The sequence below is a fragment of the Equus quagga genome, chromosome 14 (genome assembly GCF_021613505.1).
Source record: "Equus quagga isolate Etosha38 chromosome 14, UCLA_HA_Equagga_1.0, whole genome shotgun sequence".
NCBI lineage: Eukaryota > Metazoa > Chordata > Mammalia > Perissodactyla > Equidae > Equus > Equus quagga.
Window position 1 is genome coordinate 10,511,469 of NC_060280.1, and position 26,499 is coordinate 10,537,967.

Consider the following 26,499-nt stretch of genomic DNA (forward strand, 5'->3'; position numbering starts at 1 on the left):
CTATGGGGAGAATAATAAGATCTGTGGGTGCCTGGGGGCGGGTGAGGGAGAGAGATAGACAGGCAGAACACAGAGGATTTTCAGGGCAGTGAAAATACTCTCTCTATATTTTGATGATGGATATATGCCTTGACGCATTTGTCCAAACCCATAGAATGTGCAACACCAGGAGTGAACCCTAAGGTCAACTATGGACGTTGGGTGATTGTGATGTGTCAATGAGATATAAAAATGTACCATTGGTACATTGCTAAGAAATGTACCACTCTGGTGAGTGATGTTGATAATGGGGGAGGCTATGCACGCGTGGGAGCACATCTCTGAACTTTCTTCTCAATTTTGTTATAAACCTAAAACTTCTCTAAAATAATAGTCTTAAGGGGAAAAAAAAAGCTGCTGGAGGCACACCCTTGTTAACAGGAGATGAGGGAATACAGATTCCAAAGAAAGGGGGTCCTAGGCTGGGTGGCACCCGTAAAACAGCCGAATTGGACAGCACAGGCTTTTCCCTCTCTGCTCTATTAAGCTCTTGTTCCTTGATGTTTCTAAGTAACGAGGGCATTTTCTGATCGTCATCCTGGATGTATCCAAGTGAAGAGAAAGTGACAGCTACATTTGCTGAGCATCTACCATAGGCATTTCTTTTATAGCAGGAAGTTTTCATGATAAAATTTGGAATTAACCACAGAATCAATTCGAAAATAGGGTTTGCCCTGCTCTTGGTTTTAAAGTATCTCCATCTGGAACTTGTAGAAATTTGAACCAACATGGCAGCTTCATCTGAATGGCTTTGGGCTTTATTTATGCCAACAATGGATGATGAAGGGATAAAAGTAATAAGAATGAGTAAGAAGTACGAAAGACAGTGTCTATAGCACTATGAAAAGAAAGCTCTTTATTCTTGAGCACAGGTTGGAAGTAATGAAAGCTGTATTTGCTAAGGAACGTTTATAACAATATTTAAAACTTCTGCTTTGAAATGTCTGCAGGAAAAACAACTTTGATATTGAAAATCTGAGACTCACGAATCCTTAGCCCCTTTTCTTCCGTTCTGCTTCTATAACGTGGTTTCTTAAAATGATAACACTGATCCCATCGGCACACCCGCCATCACACACTGAACCAGGCTGTGCTAAGCAGGTACTGAGTCAAATAGGTCACGAACGGCATGAGTTTTATAAACCAGCTCCCTTTGTTTCTCTATGGAATGGCAAATAGACTCAAAATTCTCTTCCGAAGCACCAGTCAACCTGAGTCAGTTGGAACTGAAACTTTCTATATATTTTCTGAAACTCTAATGTTCTTTGACCAAAACCTGAACCAAGGGGGATATTTCACGTGCGGGGATGCTCTGTCCTCTGAACCTGATTCACCGTCTGAGCCCAGAGCTAAACCCCCTGCTGCAGGTGCCAGGAAAGGGCCTTGAAAAAGGGGGTTTTTCCCCGGAAGAGTTAAACTTCTTGAGTGAACGGGACCTTGCCTCGACTCCAACCCTTCTCTCTCCAGAAAACGGCTCCGGGAGCCCCAGAGGGGGCTCTGTCGCTCTGACTTCTCACACACCCTTCTTTCAAATGAATTTAAACCTTTTCTTGTCCAAATCCCTACAGAAGAAAAAAAAAGTAACCACTCTGCAGTTTTTCTACTATTATGCAAATAGATTAATCAGGCAATGCTCCTGTGAGAATTAATTTATATTGGAATCCAATGAGGCCTGGATGCTCGCTAACTGAACCCCTAGGCCAAAGCCTCAGCTAGGTAGCACCTCATATTATTCCTTTGACGAGATGTGAACTGACATAAATACTATGGCTCCCTTTCAATCCGATTACCCCGTACCTCACATCAACGCTACCCCAGCCATCAGATTCTGGCGTCTTTCCTTTCACCGGCTCCAGGAACAACAGACAACTCCTCCTTGATAAACAAGCACCCACGCTGCCACCTCGTTCCCCACTCTTCACCCATCATCCTCACTCAATGGGCTCTATTCGACAAGGTATTTTATTTTTTTGTAGGAATCAAGGACTAAAAAACAGTTGAAAATCAAGCCTGGCTGGGGCTGTTCATTCAAAGCTGCCCTTTCACAGTCAGTCACTAAGACCCTCTGGAATAACACCCCTGAAATACCCACCCTTCAGTGGACGCCGTCCCCTTGGGACGCTCTCCCCCTCCGCTTCATCTCCCTCCCTTATGTCTTATGAACTCTTTTTAAAGCACACAAAAAACAAATAGCGGCACAGGTTTCCCTGGGCTGGCGTGACCTGAACGTACATTTTAAACCATACCTTTGTACTAAACTCATGTTGACAACCACTAAATTCTTCCCGTTGCTCTGCATAGTAACTTAAAGAAAAAAAAAGACTCACTTCTCTCCCCACACGCCCCCCCCCCCACCCCCCATCAAACTCTGCCCATTTAAAAGGCTTGGCTAAACAACTCACCAGGTGGGGGAAAGGCTTTTCTATGTGGGCAGCTCGGTTTCTGGAGCCCCCACCTTGGTAATTAGATTAACAGGCAACATGTGAATAGCGGCAAGCACAGCAGTCCCCGCTCCCTTCATGTTTTATGCCGCTTATTGGACATAACCGATGCCAAAAATGTCTTGAATGGTGGCAGAAAAAAATATGGATTTGCGAACAGCTCTGCACTGAAGATGAGAGAGGAAGAAAACAATGGAAGCTTTATTTTTAAAAAGCAACCCAGAGCCATTGTGGTGCTTGGTTTTTTGAGAAAGGGGCAGAAGTTACATAGGATGATAAACTGGGGCTATTGGTATGACTGTTAGCATTGTTCATTAATTTAAATATTTCTGTGCCTCCCTTTGCACTATCTGAATAGAGGACAGTGACCCCATAGATAGGGCTTGTCTCTCTGAGCCGGCGGAGGCAGGAATGCCCCCTGTAACCACAGGCTCGGAATCTGAGAAACCCTTTGAAACATCCTCTGACTAAACATGTATATTAAGAAGCTATTCACTTTTTAGACATAAGAGAAAGCAAAATAAGTAGTAAGAATTGAAGCACGTGAACAGTCCCTCAGCCAGCTACAGGGAAAGTTATAGTTTTGCCAAATACCACTCATTTTTTTTTTTAGGCAACCTTCTTTCTGTCATGCCAGAGGAGAATATCTCTGTTTTCCTATAAAGTGGACTTCCACTTAAAAGCGGAAGAGGCACTGAGCCAACACTTTAGGTTTCAGTAATGAATTGTCACTAAAGGCGACACTCTCTTTTGCTTTCATCCTAACACTGGTGCGTTTGCCCAAACATCTAAAATTTGCTGCTCAGCATCTTCCAGGCGCAGGTTTAGTGGAATGTTGTTTTATACCATATTTTTACTCAGAAATAAGTGCCATCGCTTTATTCCCTTCCTTGGCCTGGTTGTTCACCATTCGTTCAACAAACGCTCATTCAGCAACTACTGATTGCTGGGCATGTCCACGGTGGCAGGCTCTCGAGAGCAGTCAGGATGAGCAGTGCCATTAAAATCCTCACTCCACAGCCTTCCTTTGCCTACAATTTGGGGCCACAGGAATCTTCTCCCGTACACTCAGCCCTACTCAGTCCCACCCCTTAATAGGAAAAACCTAGGAACCTTGGTTCATGAACCTCCGGCGCTCTGCCTCCAGTCACCCTCACTGTTGTACCTTCTTGCGACAAAGGCTTCCAGGAGGTCCTGACAGACCTCACGCTCCCTAAGTTCCCCTCTGGAGCCTTTGTCTTTTTGTTCTTCAGTCTCTTCCCAGATCACCTGCCTACCCAGAACAAGAATTGCTCCAAATGGAGGGCCTGCCTTCTGCCAGCCCAGTGGTCCTCAACCAGGGGTAATCTGGGCCCCCATGGAGACATTTGGCAGTGTCTGGAGACATTAGCCTGAGAAAAGATCAAAACTCAAAGCACAGTTTCCACGGAATGCACATCACTTTTGCATCATCATGAAGTTGAAAACTTCTAAGTCAAACCATCTATATGATGAGTCGGGGACCATCTATATGTATATATTTCACACCTATCTCACATAGGCATCAAGAGCAACCTAGAACCCACAAACACGAGCTGGAACCCCACAAGAACAGACTGAAACCCGCATCAGTCCCTGCTGCCTCTGACCTTGTTGGTGTGGACGTCCTGCAAAAGCCAAGGCCCTTCTTCAGGGAGGTAAACACACATACCTGGCGCAGGGGTCAGAGGCGCTGGGGACGGTGGAGCATCTACAGGGCCAGCTGCTGCCCCACACCAATGGGGTGAGCCAGCTGATCAGCTACAAAATGGTTACTGCTTTCCTTCCACCCTCTGAAACTCTCCAGACTCTATTGTGGCCCACCCTAACTGGAATGATGTAAGAAATGAATTCTTAAAAATGGAGTTAAGCCTAGCCAGGGTGACACAGTACAAAGCTACCATAGTTATTAAATTTCTCTAAGTTTCCGCATCTTCTAGGTAAGTGAGGATAACAATGATAGCTATTTCATAAGGCTGTTGTCATTGATATTGTTTTATATGTCCTTCACTGACATTTAAAAGAAAATCAGGTACAGGAATAAGATATTTAGTTTCCTAAAGGAAAGGGTACTAATTTTCTTATGTATAAATGTAAGCCAGTCACTGTTCTGGGCAATATACATTTTTTGCAGTCAAATTTTAGGGTGAGTATTATTATACCCATTTTGGATGAGGCAGTCGAAAAAACTAAGGAAGAGAAAGGTTAAGTAACTGGGCAGGGGCTGTTCCTATGTCACCCCAAGTGGAATGGGAAGATCTGGGATGGCATAAGCTATGTCTGACTTATTCTCTCCAGTGTTCCCAGACCTGGAGCAGTGTCTGCTGGCACATGGTGGGACCTCAATACATATTTATTGATTGAAGGAGAGGATGGGGCGCTAAGGCTTGATTTATGTTTTAAAATCTCTAGTTGCCTCTCTTTGGTTCCTTCTAGTAATATAGACCTCACTACTTATTGTCTTCTCTTGGCAGCCCTTCACATACTTGAACGCGGCAGTCATATCCCTCCAGGTTTCAATTGCTCCAGGCCAACAGCCTCAGCTTCTTGGCATGAGTTCCTCATATTCAGGAGCTCTAGTCAACGCTGTCAAAAGACCTCCTGCAATGATGGAAATGTTCTATATCTGTGCCATCCAATATGGTAGCCACTAGTCACATGTGGCTATTGAGAACTTGAATTGTGGCTATGGTGACTGAGGAATTAGATATTAAATGTTACTTACATTTTTACATTTTATTTAATTTCTATTTTCATTTAAATGATGTGCATTCTATTTATTTATCTAGTTTGCATTTGAATAGTCCCACGTGGCTAGTGGCTACTGAACTGGACAGTGTAGCTCTAGTTTTACACTCTTTTTCCTTGGTAATAAGATGGACATCTGCATCTTCTCTGAGTGTCCCACTTTCCTTGCCTTCCTCTCCACCAGAGTTAACCAATTTCGATACCCCACACCCTGGGTTGGCCTTCTGTCTCATGTCAGCTGACTCAGTACCTAAGACCTAAAGATTGGCTGGAATACCATTCTTTAGCAAGCACCAGGTTTCAGAGCAGCAACCTTTTGCTTTCTGGGTCACATAATTCCACTTAGTGATGAGTTCATTAACATATATATTTATACACATAGTTTCTGTCTAAGACCGTAAGTGAGTGTTGGGTGGGGATCTGCCAACGCATTCATTAATCACACTGTAAAACTTAAACATTGACTTCATTTAATGCTGTGAGACCAGGAGTAAGTAGAGATATGTTACCTCGAGCTTGGTTCCCTGGCTATGGAATTTAACTCTCTGTTAAGCAGTATTTAGTCGACTAAATACAAGCATATTCGCTTGTAATATCCACTAATGGCCAACAATACCAACAGAAGTCATCACCTAATCATTCAAGTCACCAAAGAGGACTGGCCTAGGGGATACAAATGAAGATTAGACAGTCTTTTGACAAAATCTGGGAACTTTGTCATCTGGTTACCATCGAGAGAACCAAATAGTATAAAATGGAGAGTTAATAACGACGAGACTTTAGAAGAGGTTAGAAGAGAGACCAGTGACCTAAACACACTGAACTTTAACCCAGGAAAGGCCCATTCAGATGAGGCAGAAGAGTGTTCCCCGAACTTGAAGGATTCCTCACATTCTCTGAATGCCTGCCACGTGCCAGGCATGGGGACAAAGACACAGCAGTGCCTCCCCACAACCAGTCCATGGTCCACAGGGGAAACAAACAGGTAAATTGCTCCAATAGTAACAGCTCCTAGATTTAGCAAATAAAAATACAGACTATGCAGTTAAATTTGAATTTCTGAGAAACAATGAATAATTTTTTAGTGTAAGTATATCCCATGCAATATTTGTGACATACTTATACTAAAAATAATGCTTGTTTGTTTGAAATTCAGATGTAACTGTGTATCCAGTATTTTACCTGGCAAGTCTAAATCTAGGGTAATATATGCAATGATACAGGCGAGTGTTAGGTACTACAAGAAAATATCCAAGGGACATACACCTAACGGTACACTGCAGAGAAGGGTCACACAGGAGGCGAGGCTTGAACTAAGTCTTTCCCAACAAATAGAGGTTGCCCAGATGAAGAGAGTCCAGAAGGATCAGCATGTACAAAGGTACTGGGGTTTGAGAGAGCAGGGCATATTTGGGGAAGAGCAAGTAGGTCATCTGAAATAGAATAACGAATAGGTAGAATTTCAATAACTGTATGGGAGCAGAGCTACAGTCAGAGCCCAGAATAACATGACCATGAAGGGAAAAACAGAAAAGAGAGTTTGTGAAGAGAGCAGGAAGGAGCGGTCTGAGAAGGAAAAAGAAAACCATGAAGCCAAGAAGGAGGAAGCCCACAGTGACCAACACTGTAGTCAGGCCAAGTATGATAAGAGAAGTCCACTGACTATGCCAACAGGGACAGCATCAGTGACACTGACAAGAGCCATTTCAGTGCAATGTGATAGCAGCAGGCTGAGAAAGGTCATGGAGGTGGCAAGACTAGGAGAGAGCAAGGGTAGATGCTGCTTTCCCAAAGTTTGGTTGTGAAAGAAGAACCATGCTTAGACTTGGACAAACAAGGAACCAGCCTGGGCCCTGAACTCTAGACAGGGGCCCCGTCTAGCTCCCCTCCAGCTCCACCCACGTCCACACGGCCAAGGGGACATGCTCACCGGGAGCCTATACACTCCCTTTTTGGCTCTGGAATTCATTGCCCAAATGGAACCAGGCCTGTTTCAAAGACTACACAAGCCTCTTCCTATGTCTCTCTCCCCAAGGGTGGACCGTGCCACTAGTGTGCTCATCCCTAAACCTGAGGCATGGAGCAGGGATGGCTGTTTGGGGGGGGGGGGGGTGTGCATGGATCGCCAACATGTGGACCAGGTATCCACACTCTTGGATGCATGGCCCTTGGGGATGGAGGATGGAGTCAGGATGGGAAGTGAAGTAGGGTGGGCCACAGGCTTCCATCTATAGTCTTGTCTCAGGCCTCACAAAAATTAGAGGAAATCTGTAAGAAGATTTAGTTAGAGATGGACATAAGGCCAACAGAGGGTCCTCTTGAAAATGAGCACAGTTTGAAAGAACCTGTGGTGAAGGGAATATTGAAGCCAGAGACTGAGAACAATGAAAACAAGTTCCCTGTATCAGTCAGGAGTTCAGCAGCAAATATTTCCAACGAAGAGACCACTTACAGAAGTGTGGGCAGGGGTGAGGGAATAAATAAAGGATGTTTATGCAAAGACTAGCAAGAATGGGAAGCCAATATGTCCCTCTATGTCCCTAGCCCTGAAACCGCAGGAGGTTGGCCAGACAACACTGCCAGAGCCCAGTGAGCTTGGCAGCTGAGGCTGCAGAAAGTCACAGAAATGCAGCAAAGCAAAAAGGGAATGGGAGGAATGAATACCCCAACCTTTCTCTCCTCCTGCCCATTGCCTCCCACTGACTGAACCCAACTAGAAGAAAGCAGCCAGCAAGGTATCCTGAGGTCAATGCATTCGCTTGAGGCCAGCCTCTTGGGGCAAAATCAAGGGGAGTAGGGATAGGAAGAAGATTTGGAAGGGCAAACAGAGAATAAATAACTAATATTGTCCCCAAGGAGGCAGGAGGACCTGACTCAGTGGGGATGTGAACAGAATGGAGAGTAAGTTGGCAGGAAGGAGATGGAAGGTGTTTCTGCCTGGTGACCATCTCTCTTTCTCTCCGCAGGAAAACGGGAAGGTGATAGTGGATGAGGATGAGCAGACAAGGGAATGTTCTCATTTGCCTCCTGCAGCCGGCAGCTGGCAGCTGGTCCAAGGCCTTTGCGCAGTTTAGGTAACACCCTAAGATGAGGCTATCCCCTCGATCCCTTCCCAGTGTAAGAGGAACGTCACATTCTCTTGTGCCTCCCTCCCCCTTCCCTGCGCTGCCTAAGCGAGGTGCAGAGCAGGCACAAGGACGTTTCCTTCCCTCTTTCTGCCACAACCTCTGAGCACCTCGGCCTCAGGCAAACAAACCAGCAAGTTAGAGGCGCTCGCGCTTCAGAGTACTTCCCTCTCAAGTATTCACTCATGGCTCAAAACAGCCTCCCTATCTGATAGACCCTTCCTCTGACCAAATCAAGACTCCTTACCTGTTGGAAGAAAAATAATTCTTAAAACTAATTTTCACTACTTTATAAAGAACTCGTAGTCTTACATCTAATCCTCCCGTGGGTGTCTGGATTAGAGAAATACCTCTTTGTCCCAAATACCTCTTTGTCCCAAATACCTCTTTATGAAATTTCAAACAGAGAAAAAAATGAGCTGAAGAATGTTCGAGATGTTTACAGACAAGTATGTTCCCCGCTCCTTCTCCTAGGAACTGACCCTAGACCAACAATGACTCCTCTTCCTTCTATGCTTTAAAAGACACCATCTGGTTGTTTTTTTTTTTTTCCTTTTTCTCCCCAAAGCCCCCCGGTACATAGTTGTATATTTTGTTGTGGGTCCTTCTAGTTGTGGTATGTGGGACGCTGCCTCGGCGTGGTTTGATGAGCAGTGCCATGTCCGCACCCAGGATTCGAACCAACGAACCCCTGGGCGGCCTGCAGCGGAGCGCACGAACTTAACCACTCGGCCACGGGGCCAGCCCCACACCATCTGGTTTTTTAACATTAAAAAAAGAAAGAAAGATAAAGGAGAAGGTGAAGCAAGATTCTGGTTTAGAGAAGAGAGTCTGTCCTTAGGCAAACATCGTTTCCCCTTGCCGGCTCTCATACGTCGGACAAAATTAAGTTTTAATATAAAAACAACAAGCGCTTGAAAGGTTGGTATAAACATCGCAGCACTGACTTCTCACACCCAATCAACGTGAACAAGACGAGGCTTCGCAGAGACCCGTTCTCGAAGTGTGTGTGTGTGGCAGGGCGGGCGCCTGCCTTTCTCCGGGATCTGCCACCCAACTCACTAGACGTCAACTACCCACGCACCCCAGGGGCCACTGCTACCCGAACACAAAACCAGCCTCTCTAAGAGGCATCTGCTCCCCATCCCTGAGTCCTTGGGGACGTCAAAGAAGGCAGAATAGATTTCATCTTCTCTCTTCTCCCTCCTGCCGTCGACAAAAGAGGCCTTTTCAGGCCCAGAGAAAGATCGTGTATCCTTTCCCACCCAGCGCCCAGCACCCAACTTCACCTTCGTCCAACCTCTTTATCCAGAAAGACTCTGTACAGGAAATCAACAGTTGCAGCTCGGGGCGAAGGGAACGGGGAAAAAAGCTGTGGGGGGTAGTGACGGAGGTGGGGAGGAGGCAGGCGGCCAGGAAGGGGTTCATTATGGGGCCACAACCGTAATTAAGGCTGCAGAAAGGCGAGGCCAGGACCAGGGGAGTGAGCTTGGGAGTATCACCTCCTGATTTACACCTGGAGGCCAGCCCCAGGACCAGGCCGGGACCAGGACTGAAGAGGAGCCGCGCGCAAGGAGGATGCTGGGCTGCACGTGAGGGCCCGGCCATCCCAGGGCTCTGCTCTCCGCACCCAGTGGACTGCGAAACCTGGAGGGCAGACGCCGCGCGCGCGGTCCTCCGGGCCCGGCGATCTGTCCTGAAGCCCCGACTCACTCCACGCTCCGTCCTGCCCCTCAGGGCGCGCCCCTGGCACCCGGAAACGCGGTCTTTCGGGTCGTGGGGGGGTGGGGGGGCTGTCGCTGGGGCCCGCGGTGGGGCGACAAAGAGCTGCGAGTTTTCAAACCTTAGAAGTCAGATCTAAAACGGCCCTTAGAGAGCTCTCTAGGACGATCTCTCGTTTTACACACAGGGACACTGAGGCCCAGGAGACAAGGACCTTACCTAAAGACACACAGTAAAGTGAAACGGATCCAAATGTGAGTTAAAAGCATCTTTAACCCCGCGGTCTGCGGAGAGCCGGTTAAGGAGGAAAAGCAGAGGCAATTTATTTTTAAGGAGAGTGAGGGGGAAACATCTGCTTTGAAAAGAAGCAATATAAAATTAACTTCTCAGACAAGGCGGGGGGGGATGGAGCTATGGAGAGAAAAAGCACTCGAGGTCCCGCTCTCCACAATTTGATTTTGGTTATTTTGAAAGAGCTCAGATCTCCTCTGCCGACACCTTACGGTGTTAACATCGCTGGGCCGCAGGGTCCAAGCAGCCCGTTCAACTCCCGCCAGGCCGGCACTGCGAGCCGCGCTGCTCTACAGAGATCCTCTTTCTTCGGGTGAAAAAAAAAGAAAAAAAAGAAAACACAAAAAACCCACAAAAAAACACAACACACAGTTAACCACCTGTCAGGGCTGAGGATACAATGAGGCTCCTCCAAAAAGAGCTTTTCATGCATGCGTAATATATTTGTTCAGCTATTCACTTAATGAAGCTGATAAATGTGACGCAAAACAATAGTCAAGTTAATCTATTTAGTAAAATGTTTTGAGACACTCAGGCTACGTTAAGGAGGGGAGCGTTCGGCGACATTTTCATTTAAATGCGCTCATCTCCCCTCTTAGGCTGCACAAGGGGGTTCAGGCAATCTATGTGAATATAATTTCTTATAAATGTGTCTTTAATGGGTTTAATTCACCCTTGCCAGCTGTTTTGGGGGCTATTTTGTAAGAGCAAAACAAACGTTTCAGGCTTGGAAAGCTAGTTAAAATTAGTTTCGGTCAGCGAGGCCAAGCTATATTTCCTGCAAACCATCTGCTTGATTGGCACAATAGAAGGATTTTCAAGGAAAAAGGGGGGAGTGAGTGTGAAAGGAACGAGGGGTGGGGGAGCCGCTAGAAAGGGCTGGGGCGGCCGGTAGCTCCTCGTGGCCTATTCTGAAGGTGAACCCCTTAGAGGTGTCTTAATAGAGCGTCTTGCCTGGAGGGCTGGGGCGCAGGAAAGCTGTTTCAGCCCTAGCCTCGCCGCCTTCCTCCTTTGCCTAGCCCGTCGGCTTCCTGTGTTTTCCTGAGACCGTAAAAGCCAGGCGGCGGGCGCTTTTTCCCGTCCCCACCCCTCGGCGTCCTGCTAAACTTGCAGAGCGCTCTCTATTGGCGGCTCCAGCCGCGAGCGCCGAGGTCTCGGGGCTCGAACTCTTGCAAAGTGAGACCCTGGGGTCACAATCTTCCTAAATTTACGCTCGTTCTCTTTTCGAAAGGCGGGGTTTGCAGCGCCCTTCGCCTCTCTCGGCGGCCTGCGCTCGCCGGTGCGCTCCGGGCTCTGCCCACACTGGAGGGGGCGCGCAACGGCGAGAGCGCGGCGCGTGGGGCTGGGACCCGCCCGCTCTCCACCGCCTCGGGGGAAAGAAACTTCCAGAGCGGGTTCCGAGAGCCCTTCCTGCCGTCCCAGAAAGGCCTTGTAGGTCCCAAGAGCCCCGGCCTCCCCCAGGGAGCAGTCGCGCCCGCGGCGCAGCCAGGGATCTTAACCCCAACCGGGGCCTCCGATTCTCTTTTCCCTTGAAAGAGAAATAGAAAGCCCAGCTCTGGGATAGAGAACGCGGGTGACTTCTCCGAAATAAACTTGAAGATAAGGACATTACAATGAATGGCAGGACGCACAGAACCCCACGGGCTCAGGTCAAACGGCATTAGTCACAGGTCTTAGCTGCGGCCGCCGCGCCGCCAGCCCCTCAGGCTATCGCAGAGTCTGAAAAGACGCGTTCAAGAAGATCGCTTCAAGTTAGATCCTTTCGTCCGATTTCTTGCTTCCTTAGGATTTATTTTGCCTTTTCACGGGCGGCCAACCCTCGTCCCCGCCCTCGTTTTTCCTCTTTGGCGCCTTAGGAATTCTTTAGGAGGTTATGCAGACCGACTGTTGGAAGCGGGGTCCACGTGGATCGCAGCAAGGGGTTGACCTACCTTCCAGAAAATGTCAAGGCCCCTTTTTAAAGAAGAGAAGTTAGCAGCAGTTAGTCTATAGTGAGGCAGAATGGCCGGTGTGCCTGTAGGAGGGGTGTTATGGAGCGTGTCAATGGGCAGATAATAACTAGAAACTACACCCAGGGAAATGCCCCAGCAGGAGAGGAGGGCTACGGAAGGGAGGGGGCACTAGGAAAGCCCCAGGCTGGCTCTGAGTCCTTACTGACCCCCAAAACAAAACCCTGCAAACATGAGCTCCATTCTCATCTTCCAGAAGACTGGGCAAGGGCTTCCTCGCTGAGGAAACCTGTAGTGGTGGCCGCTCTCCTTCTGGGCACTGGCAACTGCTCCGGGCAGGGAGAGAGGGAGGAACAGAGTGGAGGAGATGCAAGAGGAGGTGAAACAGAAGAAGGAGATGGAAGAGGTGGAGGAGGAAAAAAGAGAAGAGAGGAGAAGGAAGGAGAGAATGCAAAAACCAGAGTTGGTCCTCCTGCTTCCAGAAAGCAGCTGCCCCTAGGGAGGGGGTGATTGGCATGGAAAACTTTTGTATTGTGGCAAGGTTAAAGTACAAGTGTTCAGATCCATGGTTTAGACTTTTCTCCCCCATTTTATTGCAAAACTTCAAAAAGAGGAACTTTTGAAGTTCTTCACAGGTCTCCCTCTTCGGTTTTCAGGGTTCCCCAATTAACTGGAGCAATGCCTTTCCCATATTTAAATAGCCACTTATTCAAAAGTCGTTCCTTTCCTTAGCGGTGTTCCACCGCCTGCCGCCCAGGATGCGTCCGTAAGCAGTCTTGGGCTCAGAAACTCCATACCTGCGTCATCTTCAAGCGTGAATTCAGCTCCAGAGCCTGGCCCTAAATAACTTTTTAATTTGAATCAAGGGAGTGTTAGCGGCTCCGTTTCTGGTTTAATGTGATATAAATCGCAGATGCACTTTTACTGAATGGTTAAAGCAGCGACATGGAGATCACCAACACAAAACGCCCTGAACAAAACCATCGAGAGAAATAAAGCTGGTTAATAAGATTTTTGAGAAAGCTTTGTGTTAAAAAGCAAAAAGGAAAACCAGCTGAAGGTGACAGTTAGTTCATGGTTAATAGGATCAGGGCGGCCTGGCGGGGCTGCACACTTCTCTTTGGGGAGGTTCAGCCACACTAAAGAAATGAATGGGACATTTAACACATCTGTTATCTCGCCGAGCAGAGAAACGGGAGAATCAAGGCTCAGCGCCACCCCAGCCCCAACCCAGAGGAAAGCCAAGGACTGTATGGAGAAAGATTCTCGTCTGAGGCCCCAAATTAAGGATAGGCTTTCCTGATGTGGACCAACATTCTCGGGCACTTCGTCCTTCGCTCTGTCTTCACCCCTCTGTAGGCGTTGCAGTTAATTAAGAAGTTGCGACAGCTTGGCCAAGTTAGCGCCCCACCGTGGGTAGGGCTCTCTCAGGACGAATCCCAACCTTCGCCGCTATGACTTTAAAAGTTCAGGCTGCGAGTTTCAACTGAAACTGCCGAGGGTTCCTAGAGGTTGGAAAAGAGCCAGCGTTGCACTCTCAGAGTTCAGGTCTCCTTGTCCGAGGCAGCGTCCGCAGGGGTAAGCCCTTTGCAAGCGGAATTCCGCCACCTTCCCCGGGTGAGATGCTCCGCTCCGCCCCTCCCTCAGAAGAGCTGCGGAGCGCTCCTGGGTGACGCTTCTAGGAAAACGTCGCTGAAAATCGTTTTCCAAGTTGCTGGAAATTTGCAGGAGACTCATTTGACTGTTCAGGTGTCCACCGACTCTCAGACAATCATTTCCCGGCATGAAATCACTCAAGTCAAGACTTTCCCCTACTCCGCCGGACGCACATCCGATAGCCCCAAAGCATCAGTCTCCAAGTCTCCCTAGGTTGTTAGAATGGCACTTCTCCCCACCCGCCAACACACATTAATTTAACCCACCCCTCACATCTGCTTTATGCCTCAGCTGGAGTAACTATAGGGCTAGAGACTGAAGAGGGAGTATATTTTCACGTTCACTGACTTGAAATTTTCCATTACCCTCCCCACCAAGGGGGGGCGTTATTTTACTGATTGCTTGAAGATGAATTTCTATGAATATTTATTGATTTATTTTCCAGGCTCAGCAGGGGAGCTGCAAATAAATTTAGTGCGTTCTTTAAATAACTCCTTTTCTATGGGGCAAGATGTCATCTGAAACTTCTAAATAGCCATTTAATTAGCCCGGGTGTTGCTTCGGAACAAAAACTCCTGGCGAGAGCTTTGCGGGTGAAACTGTATTGCAAAGAGGCGGTCGATATGCAGAATTGATGCGCGCCAGCCTTTGTCGCTGGCCCATTGTGCGGGCCATGCTTATGAAGACTAATCCAGTCATAAATTGCACCCCTGCGCCAATCAGAGCGCCCAGAGCCTCCGGCGAATGAAGCTCGAGTGGAGAACTTTGTCGAACTTCATTGTCAGAGCTGTCACTTTTCAAAGCGCTTTAACGGGCGGGCCACTATAAAACCATCACCTCGACGGGAGGACCACGGAGGACTCGCAGACGCCCAAGTGGGACCGTCACTTGGAGACGCTTGCTAAACCCAAGAGAGAGGGCGCCGCGGGGGCGGGAGGGGCGGGAAGCGAGGCGTTTACCCTCCGTCCGCTGGAAGAAGGGTTATTCCGACCGCCCCGCGCCTAACATGATGTTCCCTGGCCTCCTCGCGCCCCCCGCCGGGTACTCCAGCCTCCTACGCCCCACTCCCACCTTAACGCTGCCCCAGTCCCTGCAGTCGGCATTCTCTGGCCACTCGAGCTTTCTCGTGGAGGATCTGATCCGCATCAGCCGGCCCCCAGCCTACCTGCCCCGCAGCGTACCCACCGGCAGCATGTCGCCCCCTAGGCACGGGGCCCCCGCGGCTCTCACCGACACCGGGGCCTCGGACCTGGGCTCCCCCCGTCCGGGCACCCGGCGGGGCGGCTCTCCGCAGACAGCCGTCTCCCCTGCCAGCGAGCCCACGTTCTTGAAGTTTGGGGTAAACGCCATCCTCTCATCGGCGCCCAGAACCGGTAAGTAAGCGCAAAATGCTGAGGGCCGGTCCAGGTGCGGAGTCCTTCTGGCTTCAGTTTCCTGTATGCAGCGGGTACCCACGCACGCATCGGCGCACGCCCTTACGCACGACCCCGAGGCACCACGCCGCGCAGGGTGAGACTTAGGTCCAGCCGATTCCGGGGAAGAAAAGCCCCCAGGTTCGCCCCACCTTCAGGATGAACTTGAGCACCTGCAGTCCGAGAGAGCCCACGGTTCCCTGGCGCGGCGAAGCTGAGCGCGCGACCCCGGGCGTCTGGGTTTCTGCCCTCCACCTTCTGGGAGCCGGTTTTTAAAACTCAAGACAATATAGTTAACTAGCTTAACTAGTATTATGGATCTACAATTCTTTCATTCGCCGCCTCAGTCCTACCTATCTCGTTAGCGCCTAGGATAAGACTGGCGAGTGGAGGCGACTCTGAGGATTATTTGGGGGGGGGGGGGGAAGGATTTCTACAGACGAGACAATGTTAGGAAAACATTTATTTTACTCTCAATACATTGAGGAAGATGCCTTTGAAACCAGCCGAAGGGTTAATCATATCATGTATTCAATGTGCTGAACAATAATCAAGTCCGTAATCAAATTCCCTTTCTGTCTCCCTCCCTCTTCTCCTCCCTCCCTCTCTCCCTCTCCCAGAAGCATCCCCCGCCTTGCTCCAGAGCGGCCCTCCCAAGACCTTCGCCTTTCCCTACTTTGAAGGGTCCTTCCAGCCTTTCATCAGATCTTCTTATTTCCCAGGTAGGTCTCGTCCCATTCCTTTCACGAGGCTGGGCGGCGCCCCCGTCCCAGCCCATCGCTCCCTGCCCCAAAGCCATATTTCTCCGTCCACCCTCGAGGTTATGCTCTGGTTCAGAGGTTGCGAGGCGTACAACATTCAAGAATCCGTCGCGCCAATTTGATGCCCTATTTAGCACAAGCAGTGACTGCTTGACACTTTGCACCAATTCCCTGCTCTACAAATTAGCAGGAATTGTCATGGTCCCAATTTGAGGCGGTTCCCTTGCCGGCGAGGAGCTGTTGGCATCCCTTCACGACGCCGTTTTCCCACAGAGTCAGTGCACTTGGCCACGATTCCCCACAAAGGTTTCAGCACCATGACCAATTGGTCAGCTCCTCCGGGCAACCACACACAGACCAGCCCTCGTCCCTCCAAGCCCACAAGAGACACCTACCAGCCGGGGCTAATTTCTCTTTAAGACCCATTCAGGGCTTCGGGCTTTTCACAAGACCACATGGGGTGCCCTCTTGTGTGGGACGCCTGGAGTCGCCCAGGGGGAGGGAGACTAGATCCTCCCACAACCCCAACCTTCGATTTGCAACCTGATTTCCCAACTTCTTCGCTTGCCATCCCCCCCCCCCCCCCCCCCCCCCCCCCCCACGGCCATTACTTTTCAAGGACCGTAGAGCTTGTGAAATAAGAAGTCGGAGGGAAGCCCGTAATTGGTCCAGTCTAAAGGAGAAGCACCTTAAACAGGTTCCACGAGGTTTTCATCCTGGAATCCCAGTGGTGACTCAAACTATGACTCAAAAATTCTGCAACTGATCAAGACTCAGAAGGAGACAGAGGAGACCCCATAAAGAGAAGAGAGACTGGGCATGGTCGGTGGGGGATGGGTAAAACCACTGAGCGCACTCCCAAATATCAGCGAAAGAAACCAGCAATTGATTTTTGAAAGGAGGAGAGAATTCACCAACCGTCCCCACCACCTCCACCATTCATGCTGCTGCTGATAATGGAATTTGCTTCCTTTCTCCCTCATCTCAATGCTCTAACAAAAACAACCCGAGCTTTATAAATAGCTTTTCATGTCCATTTAATGAAAACGACTCGGGGAGGAGAAGCCTCTGCCATCAGTATTCTCCCAATGGTCTTAGCCTGCAGTTGTGTTTAGTTTGAAAGTGTAAATCTCTTTTGTTCCAGTAATATATGGCTTTCGCTGCTTGTCCTCAGTCTTTTTCTGTTAGTTCATTACTACACAATTACCATTCACGCTTCATTAGAGTCTCTGTTTCTTTTTGGGTTTTTTTTTTTACCCTCCCTTAAAGCGAAACTCTTCCCCCTTTTTATCATGCCAATACCCATTGGGAAGCGGTCAATGTGCTAATTAGCTGCCACTTTTCATGTATTCGGGCCGAATTCTTTACGTTTTGTGGGGGAGGGGAGGAAAGATTAATATAAAAAAGATGAATACTAATTGGATTTTTCAAAAAAAAAAAAATCCAAAGCGGATTTTCTCCTCCCTACCAAACCAGTAAAGCACCTCATTTTCATCTGAAGAATGCAAAGCCACTAAGGTGATAAAAGCTTAAGGGGGAACCCAGTGGCCTCAGTTGGATATTTTCATTTTTTTAACGTATATTTTCTGTTGCTATTTTAGCTAATGCACGCAGGTTTGTTTCCCAGAGACCGCTGAACGCAAAAAACGAAACCGCCTATTGTGGGGGCTGTTTTCTGAGTGTCGGTGGTTTTACCTAATCCGGGTCTGCACGGTTGAAAGGGAAAGTTATTTGGGCGGAAAGCGCCTTTCAGTCTCGCAGGTTTGTAGGTTCGTGGCCTATTCTCCAGGGGGAGAAAAAGGAGAGCTTTAAAGAGATGTAGGGATCAGAGAGAAAAACCGAGGGCGGCCGCGGCGGCGGGGAGGACGCCACCGCCCCCCTCACTCGCTACCCCCCGCCCCCGCAGCGTCCTCGAGCGTCGTGCCCATCCCCGGGACCTTCTCCTGGCCGCTGGCCGCCCGCGGCAAGCCTCGCCGGGGCATGCTGCGTCGAGCCGTGTTCTCCGACGTGCAGCGCAAGGCGCTGGAGAAGATGTTCCAGAAGCAGAAATACATCAGCAAGCCGGACCGCAAGAAGCTGGCGGCCAAGTTGGGCTTGAAAGACTCACAGGTGAGGGCAGTTCCCCCCAGCCCCTCCCCCACGGTTCACCCCTCCCCCACGCATCCTACAATCCGGAGAATTCTCTGAAACCGCCTAGGTCCCATTGTGCAGATGGGGAAAGGCAGGCCTAGAGAGGGAATGAATGTACTAGCAAGCTTCCTCGAGGCTCCTCAGGACAACCGGCTCAGCGCCCGCCACCCGCGCCCGTCTGGGCCAGGTGCGGGAGGATGGGGGGATGGGGCAAGTGTGCGAGGAGCGGAGCTGGGGGTGAGGGTGGGGTGACCCATCTGAAGTCACTTCAGGGGGTGGGGAGCGGGCAAGGAGGGGAAACAGGAGAGAGCCTCCTTCCCAGCCCCGTGGTCCTGCCGGCTCCCCTCCCCGGGCCTTGCGGGGAGGGTCCGCGCTAACCTCGGCTTCTGCCCTGCTCGCTCTCTCCCTCCGCCGCAGGTGAAAATCTGGTTCCAGAACCGACGCATGAAGTGGCGGAACTCCAAGGAGCGGGAGCTACTGTCTAGCGGGGGCTGCCGCGAGCAGACCCTTCCCACCAAACTCAATCCACACCCGGACCTCAGCGACGTGGGCCAGAAGGGCCCAGGGGACGACGAGGATGAGGACGAGGGCCGGGGCAGTCCCCGCCCCCGCATGGCCTATCGCGCGTCCCCGGACCCTCGGCACCTGCAGGACCCGCGGCTCGAAGGGCCGCTGTCCCCCTCGCCCGCGCACTCGAGCAGCCCCGGCAAACCTTCGGACTTCTCCGACTCCGAGGAGGACGAGGAGGGCGAGGAGGAGGAGATCACCGTGTCCTAGAAGCCTCCCGCACCCCGGGTGCTGTAGCTAAGTGCTTTGAAATTGAAGAGGTGGGATCCAGTCTGCGCGTTCACTCAGTCCCCGCTGCCCAGACGCCGCCGCTGCCCACTGTCGAACTGTCGCCTCGTCAAGGGTGCACAGCCCCTTGCATTGCCCAAAATGACATTTCTTTCCCCCACACCACCTGCCAACAGCCCTGTCCACCTAAGTTAAATTTAGGTCTTGGTCCCAGCCGCAACTGTTTCACCCGAGTTAGTCTTGTTTCTTGCAAGCTAATGTAAGCACAGCGGGGGGTCTCCACGCCCACAGCCTGGGGTTAGCGGTGAACCAGGCCCCGCTGGTCTCAAGCAGCCACAACCCTCTAAGGAAGGAAACCTTTTTATGGAGGAGAGCTAGGAGTCAAACCATCAAGCGTGAACTCCAAGACCGCTCACGTCCTGGATCCCTCTGGCTCCCTGTCGTGGGTAGCAAGGGCCTCCCATCTCACTCCAGCCGCGGTAACCCAGTCCTCCCAGAGCAGTGCCCTTAGAAAGCTCAAGAACTTCAGAAAAGGAAAAATATCTCTCTGTGCCTTCTGGTCTCAGGCAGAACATAAATACTGAGTCTTTTCTGTCATATTCCAAATGTTTTCTGGGCAAAGAAGTGAGTTCTCTGAATGGGAGGAAGAGTCAGTATCTATTTCTGTATGTGTGTTCTAAAGCTTTTTCTGTATAGTTTCTGCACCCATCGTATATGCACCAAGCACTCCACCTTGTGCCCTTTCGTTCTTTCTGGGGTAGTTTCATCGAGCTGGAAAGCTCCTGAGCACTGGGTGTGATGCGAACAGAGACAGACCCACAAGCCTCTTTGATTGTTTTCCCTTACTGAACTTTGCTGTCTTTGCACAGCTCTTATGAACTGTACACTATTTTGTACACATGTGTTGTATGGATATTTTATACCAAGGTTATTGTGAATGACTATAAAGGACTGACTAGATTTCCCTCTCCTTTTTTTTGCAATGATTTTTAAACTTTAAAAAGCTAGCTTTTTATTTGCATAACTTATAAAGACATACTTATTTTGTATTTTTACCATGTACAGATTTTTATATATGTATATATGTATCAAATGAACAAAGGCCAAATAAAAGGTAGAATGGATGTAGTGGTCAAATGATACCGTTCACTCGCAGAACGTTGGAGCTGGAAGGGCTGGAGCTGTGCTCATGCCAGTGCTGCTGGAACTTACAGAAGGTAAGCTCATATCCCAGGATGGAAGGCACCTGTCTGAAGCCACCCAGCTAGTTGGCGGCCAAACTGGAACTAGAACCCATCTCACACCGTCGGGCCAATGCCTTTTCTGCTTCCCTGGACCATGAAATAACCATGTTTGCTGCGGTAACAAAAACAGTACCTCCAGGAAAGTGGTACCAACAACTTGAGTCTGCAGTAATCCTTCCCTTCTCTAAGGACTGAGATGATAGACTTAAAGAAAGCAGTGGAAGTCAGGGTAAACGGTTCCAGTTTGCAATGGTTTCCTTTGCCTCCTGGAAGGCATGTTCCTAGTCCCCAGGGAAGCTCAAAGTTGGTCTTGACTTTTGTGTATGAACTGATTTTCTTAGGAATGTCATCTACAGGTGCGACTTGGGAGCCCAGATACAGACTCTGGGGCCCCCAGGTGAAACTACAGTTCTTTAAAGACCAGCTTTCAGCAGAAGTGGTTTGTTTATCCGGAAACCTAGGGAGGGAGGAGCGTCAGTTAGGACCCTGGCCGGGGCTCTTGTGTCCTTTCAGAGATGACCTCTGCTGCATCAGCCACACAGACTCACATTTCTTCATTAAGCTTAAATTTCAGTACTTTGTATTATATTTGAAATTTGAATATATTCCATTCCCAACTAACTCTTTTCCACTAACACAAGCCCCGTCCATGCTAAGGATCTGATATCCTCCCCTGCTGGGCCCATTCATGATGTTGGTGGTCACTGTTTTCGTTCCTGTTTATACATAATCATGGGAATTTGAAAAAATTTATCTTTATTGTCATAATTATCTTAATTGAAGAAACCTCCCGCATATCCTCCCTCACACACCAAAGTGCCTAGCCTGGTGTCCTGCACGTGGTTGGCCTTCAGTTCAAGTTAGTGCCTTCTGTTCAGACAGGAAACTCTCTGCTCTGAGTGATTCAGGCTATTTTCTCCTTCCCTCTGCTGCACCCGGAACAGCCAGAGATGGGATCTGACCAGAAGTGGCCCCCTTTCCCTCCCTGCCGGCTCTAGCCTGCAGTTCTGATGTGCAGTCAGGAACTATTTTCAGGCACGGGGACAGATAAGTGTCTACGTCTGGAGTCAGAGGACCCTGGAGGCACACCTGCCGTCATTGCAGCATTTTCACGATAGCCAAGAGGTATTCACAGTCACATCCTCCACATTACGCACAATAGCTTCCGCAACCCAAATGTCCACCGATGGATGAACGGATAAAGAAAAGATGGTTTTCACACAATGGAATATTATTCAGCCTTAAAAAGAAAAGAACCTGTCACATGCTCAACGTGAATGAACCTTGAGGACATTATGCTAAGTGAACTAAGATAGCGATAAAAAACCAAACGCTCTGTGATTCCACTTATATGAGGTATCTAACAGAGTCAAACTCTTGAACCAGAAAGAATTTTGGCAGCCAAGGGCTGGAGTGAGGGGGTGACAGGGAGTTGTTGTTCAGTGGGTACAGAGTTTCAGTTTTACAAGATGAAAAAGTTCTAGAGATTTGTTCACAACAATGTGAATATAGTTACGACTGCACTGCAAATTAAAAATGGTTAAGATGGCACGTTGTGTGTTTTTCTAAACTTAATTAAAAATTTTTTTGAAGTAAATTGGAAAAGTAACTCACGTGTTAGAAGAATTAATCCAGCAATGGTCAAAATTTTGGCAGGTGAGTAAAAAAATTTGAGGTCAGCAATACTGTCAAAAGACAAGGTAGCATTCAAAGCAAGAAGCATTATATGGTGTAAGTAAGGTTTTTCTACATTAATAAAAGTTTAGAAAAACCCCAGAAAGGAAAAAAACTCTGGAGATTTTTAAAAAGTGTATGCTACTCCCCTATATCGACAAAGTCTTACTTCTTGAGAACTACAAATGCCACATTTTGGCTCATTTTAGTGTCTCTTTTAGCCCAGCGTCACAAGGATGAGGACCACCTCAGTTTTGCATTCTGTTTCCCTAGTGTCATCATAGTCCCTGACACATATTGGGTGCTTGATGTGTGCTGAGTGAGTAAACAAATTAACAGGTCTAGAGTGTAGACCAGAGGTCTAGAAGTTACAAATCTTTCAAATGAGTTGAAGGATTACTTAGGCTGACAATAAAGAAAAAGAAACTAAATTAACTGGTCAGATGTGTTTTTAAAAATCAAACCAATTCCTTTAGTCGAAGAGGATGAAATAGTTGTATCTATAAGCTGAAGAATAATAAACAAATTTTGGAACAGAAAGAGAGTTTTTATTGAGCGCCTATTATGCGACAGGCAAGCATTCTGCAAGGCGTCTTACGGGAGTGCTTCTCAAGCTTTGCTGTGCATAAGGTCACCTGGGAATCTCATCAAAATGCAGATCATGATTCAGAGCTCTGGGCTTTCAGCATTGCTAACCCCCTGTCGGTCCACGGAACACATTTTAAGAGGCAACGATTTACATGAAGTTTTATCCTCACAGTAACTCGTCTAAGATATTATTATCTCTTCAGATCCAAAAACTGAGGGTAGGAATTTTGGTGATTTCCCTGTGGTTACCGCAGCCAGAATTCAAGTGTGGGTTCATCTAACTCTAATATGCCATCCTGCTCCCTTGGCTAAGCTGGTAAAAAAGCATTTACCCAGACCAACCTATAGAAACTCTCTGGTAGAACTTTATGTTTTTTAATATTCTGAAGTTATAAGGAAAAAAAACTCAATGGCTTTTTAAAATCTTCCTTATGCTCCTAAATCTCCCACTGTGCCACCAGCCCTGCTCCCTGTGGGCGAAACCAATGATCCCCAAACTGTTGAGTAAAACCCCTTTACACTCTTAAAAAATCATTGACTGTCTGAAAGGTCTTTTGTTTCTGTGGGTTTTATCTATATATATTTTCTATATAAGAAATTAAGACTGAGAAAAATTTTAAATATTTATTCATTACTTCCTTTAAAATAATTTCGTTATGTATCCACATAAATACCATGTTTTGTGAAATATATATTACGAAACAAAAAAATTAGAGAGAAGAGTGGCATCGCTTTACAGTTTTGCAAAGCTCTTTAATGACTGGCTTAATAGAAGACAGCTGGATTCTCTTATCTGTTTCTGCAACCTGTCGTGATGTGAAGAAAATCTGGTTTCATACAGATATGCCTTGGAAAAGGAGGAGTATTTGTATAGTTTCTTTGATGATTGTGGCTATTCTTTGATACAACAGCAAAACTTGACAAGTGGTAGTTTTTAAAAGGTTAGTTGCAATTTGGAATCTAAAATCCTATCAATGAACTTTTCAACTCTGTTACATTAAAGCTTACTAGTTCGTCTTGCATTTTTTTGGAGGGGGTGAGGAAGATGGGTCCTGAGCTAACATCTATGCCAATCGTCCTCTATTTTGTATGTGGGACGCCCCCAAGCGTGCCTTGATGAGCAATGTGTAGGTCCATGCCCACAATCTGAACCCTCAAACCCTGGGCTGCCAAAGCAGAGTGTGTGAACTTCACCACTACACCACTGGGCAGGCCCCCTGTCTTGCATTTTGAATGGATATTTTACCCATGTATGATTTTTTAACATCACGCATTGGTTGTTTGGAAAATACTGCTTCACTGAGTTATGCAAATATTCTAACTGTTGGCACTTTTCATAAATTATCAAACAACACATTTGTTAATATCACCCCCCATCTCATCATAAAAGTCTTTAAGTATTGAGAAGCTGTCAAGCTCATGGTGGCAGATACAAGTTTTCCAAAATTTAAATTTTTATTTGAAAACTCACATTTTCTTATTGAGATAAATGATACCAATTTTTCTTCAAGTGAAAGACTCACTTCATTCATTTTCGAGAAATGTCTGTGAGATACCCAAGTCTGAAACCTGTTTGTCTGCCAGTCATTCTTTCAAGTAAAAATGGGGTTCCATGAAAAATGTGGCTAATATGAACAATTGCACAAGTGCTTTTCCTTGAAATAGTCATCATGCTTCCATATGGAGCAGAAGTGCTTCATGCACACTTCTCATTTCATCGTGCAAATATTGAGTTAAATATTAAATACTTAAGGGTTGAAGTTCAATAGCATTAATAATTTTTACTGCCTCCTCAAGCACATTCTTCAGTGACACCGGCTGTCTGCGGGGGGAGGCAGTAGAGAATGCGGTGACCACTAGGATATTGCTTTGACTCGTGCTAAGGTGTCAGCAGTCTTACTGACAATTGCTTCTGCGCTATCAATACAAATGTCAACACAGTTGTTCCAGGATAAAACATGAAATTCAAAAAGGCATCCAACACATTAAATATTTCAGCAACACTTATGTTCCTTGTCAAGCGTTCATGTAACTTCTTTGATGACTAGTTGTCATGAATACTAAACAAATACAAGCAGAATAGGAAGTCCAGGCATTTCTGTAGTTTTGTCCATTTTCAAAACAAAAGTGCAATTCTGCAGATGATTTATTAACTCAGTCTCTGAGAAGTTACTCTATCGTAGGGGAGTGGCGCTGTTGTGATTTCTTTTACTGACTTTTCATCCGGCAGGCGTTCGGCAAGGTCAGCTGCACAGGGTTCTAATTAGTCTCTCAGCTATTGAGGGTACCTCCTTAGTGAATGCAACATGCCAACTTACCCTGTAAGACGCTTTAGTGGCCTTTTCATTTCAGTCTGAAAGGTTGTACCAATTTTTAGTTTTTAAAGAGTACATCATGTCTATGTATTAAAAATTCAATTCAGTTCCTTTCCTTAAACTCTGAATCATTGGTCTGAAAATGATGGTACAATTCAGTTGGAACATAATACTATCCAAAAAGTTTGTTGTGTAAGACAATAAGGGAGATTGCTAACATCAATAAAGCTGAGGGAAAAGTAACTTTTGAAGTATTTTCTTTCTTATTTATAGTTTCACCCAGTTTTTGTTTTTGTTTTTGTTTTGGAGGGGGTATCATCCTCCCTTCCACGAGTCAAGAACTCTCTGATACATCCCTTCATCTGTTTTAGCATCTTTACAAGTAGACAGTGCAGCTATGGGTTGAGAAAGTGAGTTTTCTAGTCTCCCTTTCAAAAGCCAACAATTTATCCTTAAATATAAGACAAATATATGACAAATACATTTTCTTTTGCTTTAAAATAAAATATAAAATTCTCAAACAATGGCAGTAAAATCTTGCAGTACAGAACATTTTGAACAATTTTAAAAATATTATTGCTAAACAAGACAATAATCTGTACTTCTTTTGTTTCTGCATAGACTCAAGGAAAACTTGGGAATTTGAAAATAATGATTTATTGGATGACAACGAGGTTACAGATGTTCTAGCAGGTACGTTTGAAGAGAGCAAGTAAGAGCACAGTAGAAGTACGAGAAAAACGTGAGTTAATCACTAAAAGTGAACATAAATTTAAATGCACTACCGTAGAAAATTCCAGGAAACACAAGAACGGTCAAACGCATATTCCATCAGCTGTCAGAAGGAGACGCCATCACACATGCAGCCTCTGGAAAACCCCACTGTGCAATTATGGAAGGGTCTTGAGGGCTCCCAGGGGTCCCCAGATCACATTTTGAGAACCACTTATGTAAACAATTAAGTGCTTTATGAGGGGAGAGATGGGAGGGCACCATCAGGCCAAGTCCCCCCCAACTTAGAAATTTAGCTGCAGCCACACCCCTGCTTTGCACACGTCCTCTGTCACCCCCTCCTCTCCCAGCTCTTCTCCTCCCCTCAGCGATCCCTTCTCTATCCATCTGCAGCCCATCTTTCTCACTGGCAACTTCCTGCCAGCATTTGAACATGACCAGCTCTGTCCTTCCCCCGACACATACCCTAGAAAGTCTCTTGCCCTTCTGTTCCCCTCTGGCTCCTGCTGAACGTCTCTTCGGCCCCCGGACCTGTCTCAGCCTCATCCTTGGACTCTCCAATCTCTGTATTTCCCTCCCCGATTGATGGTCCTCAGGGGTCTATCTTCAGCCCCAGCTGCCTCTTTCCTTAATAGAGTTTCTGCTCTTCTTTCCGCTCTCACTGCCACCATCTCAAAGAGAAGCGTTTTTTTTTTTTTTTTGAGGAATGTACTATGTGCTAGATGCGATGATTAGCATTTTATATACATTATTTCCTTTAATCCGCACTATCCTGTTTTTAATCCCATTTTACAGATGAAGGATCAGATTCCGAGCTCTTCTGGTTACCCCCTTTCCCAGACCTGAGAGCATCTGGGAA

General features: G+C 47.5%; 1 protein-coding gene across 1 annotated transcript; it reads left to right on the forward strand.

Moving 5' to 3' along the window:
- Positions 1–14,995: 14,995 nt before the first annotated feature.
- Positions 14,996–19,069, forward strand: DBX1 (developing brain homeobox 1). Its single transcript, XM_046684989.1, has 4 exons — positions 14,996–15,362; positions 16,022–16,123; positions 18,069–18,271; positions 18,710–19,069. The coding sequence occupies exons 1-4, from the start codon at positions 14,996–14,998 to the stop codon at positions 19,067–19,069; spliced, it is 1,032 nt and encodes a 343-aa protein (XP_046540945.1).
- The last annotated feature ends 7,430 nt before the right edge of the window (positions 19,070–26,499 follow it).